This window comes from Anarrhichthys ocellatus, unplaced genomic scaffold, assembly GCF_004355925.1.
Source record: "Anarrhichthys ocellatus isolate YVR2014 unplaced genomic scaffold, GSC_Weel_1.0 scaffold6205, whole genome shotgun sequence".
NCBI lineage: Eukaryota > Metazoa > Chordata > Actinopteri > Perciformes > Anarhichadidae > Anarrhichthys > Anarrhichthys ocellatus.
Window position 1 is genome coordinate 1 of NW_022286179.1, and position 1,110 is coordinate 1,110.

The 1,110-nt window shown below is 50.9% G+C and overlaps 1 protein-coding gene across 1 annotated transcript; it reads right to left on the minus strand.

The window, feature by feature from the left end:
- Positions 1–355: 355 nt before the first annotated feature.
- LOC116380135 (zinc finger and BTB domain-containing protein 11-like) lies at positions 356–902 on the minus strand (the record flags this gene model as incomplete). Its single annotated transcript, XM_031842096.1, has 1 exon — positions 356–902. A coding segment is annotated over exon 1 (313 nt), but the record flags the coding sequence as incomplete, so codon positions are not given.
- Between the last annotated feature and the right edge of the window lie 208 nt (positions 903–1,110).

Sequence of the window (1,110 nt, forward strand, 5' to 3'; positions counted from 1 at the left end):
AGATAAAGTATTTATATTTTAGAGACCACCACAGGACCATGAGACCACCACAGGACCATGAGACCATCACAGGACCACCACAGGACCCAGAGACCACCACAGCACCATCACAGGACCCAGAGACCACCACAGGACCATCACATAAGAATGAGTCCACTCAGTAGGCTGTGACTGGTCTCGTAGACTCACTAATACCAGCGGATGTTTACACCGGTGCTCCGCCCTTTAACCCCCCCCCTCCAGTGACAATATGGAGGGGGACCCTACATGGACCCTACATGGACCCGGGTCCCCCCTCCCAGTGCCCCAGGTCTCACAGTCCCTTTAGCCCCCCCACAGTACCCGGATGTCTCACCTCTCCACCAGTACTTCTGAGAGATGGTGTCCCACGTGACCTGCTGGTTCAGGTGCTCCCCCCCCTCGGTGACGGTGTGCGCCTCGTTGATGAGCTCCCTCCTCCGGCCGTCCTGCAGCACCACCTCCAGCTCCGTGAACTCATGGTGGCCCTTCAGCCGGCGCTGGTAGAACAGAGTCCCGTCCCGGACCACGTAGCAGGTGGCCGCCTTCCGGATCTTCCTCTTGGTGTTCCCGGGCGTCCCCGGAGCGTACGGCTCCTGTTCATCCGTCAGATAGCGAATGATGGCCAAGTAGCTCTCCTCACACGACATGTCTCCTCCTCGCGGCTCTCTGCGGCTCGAGGACCCGTTTATATTTAATTTATAATTTATTAATATTTATAGACTGCGTGCAGACGGAAGATAACGTGAAATAAAGACGCCAACGACAACATTTCAAATTGTTTTTGAAGGTGGAACTGCAGTTCGTAACCGTCAGGGTAGACTTGCCCGAACAGACAAAATGGCTGCTGCACAACCGGAAGTTCCGTCCTCAGTGGCGGAAGTGCGTCGTTAACGTTGTCTGCCACCAGAGGGCGCAATGTGCCAACTTATAACTTGTTATAGCCGGAAACAGGCTCCAGATTCATTTCTTATTTAAGTTTATTGTTTTTATTGATCATTTAATCTTGATTAATCGTTACGATTATTTTGTTTCTTATCTATTTTTTATTGACATTAATATCTTAATTCACCATTTTTCTTATATACATTT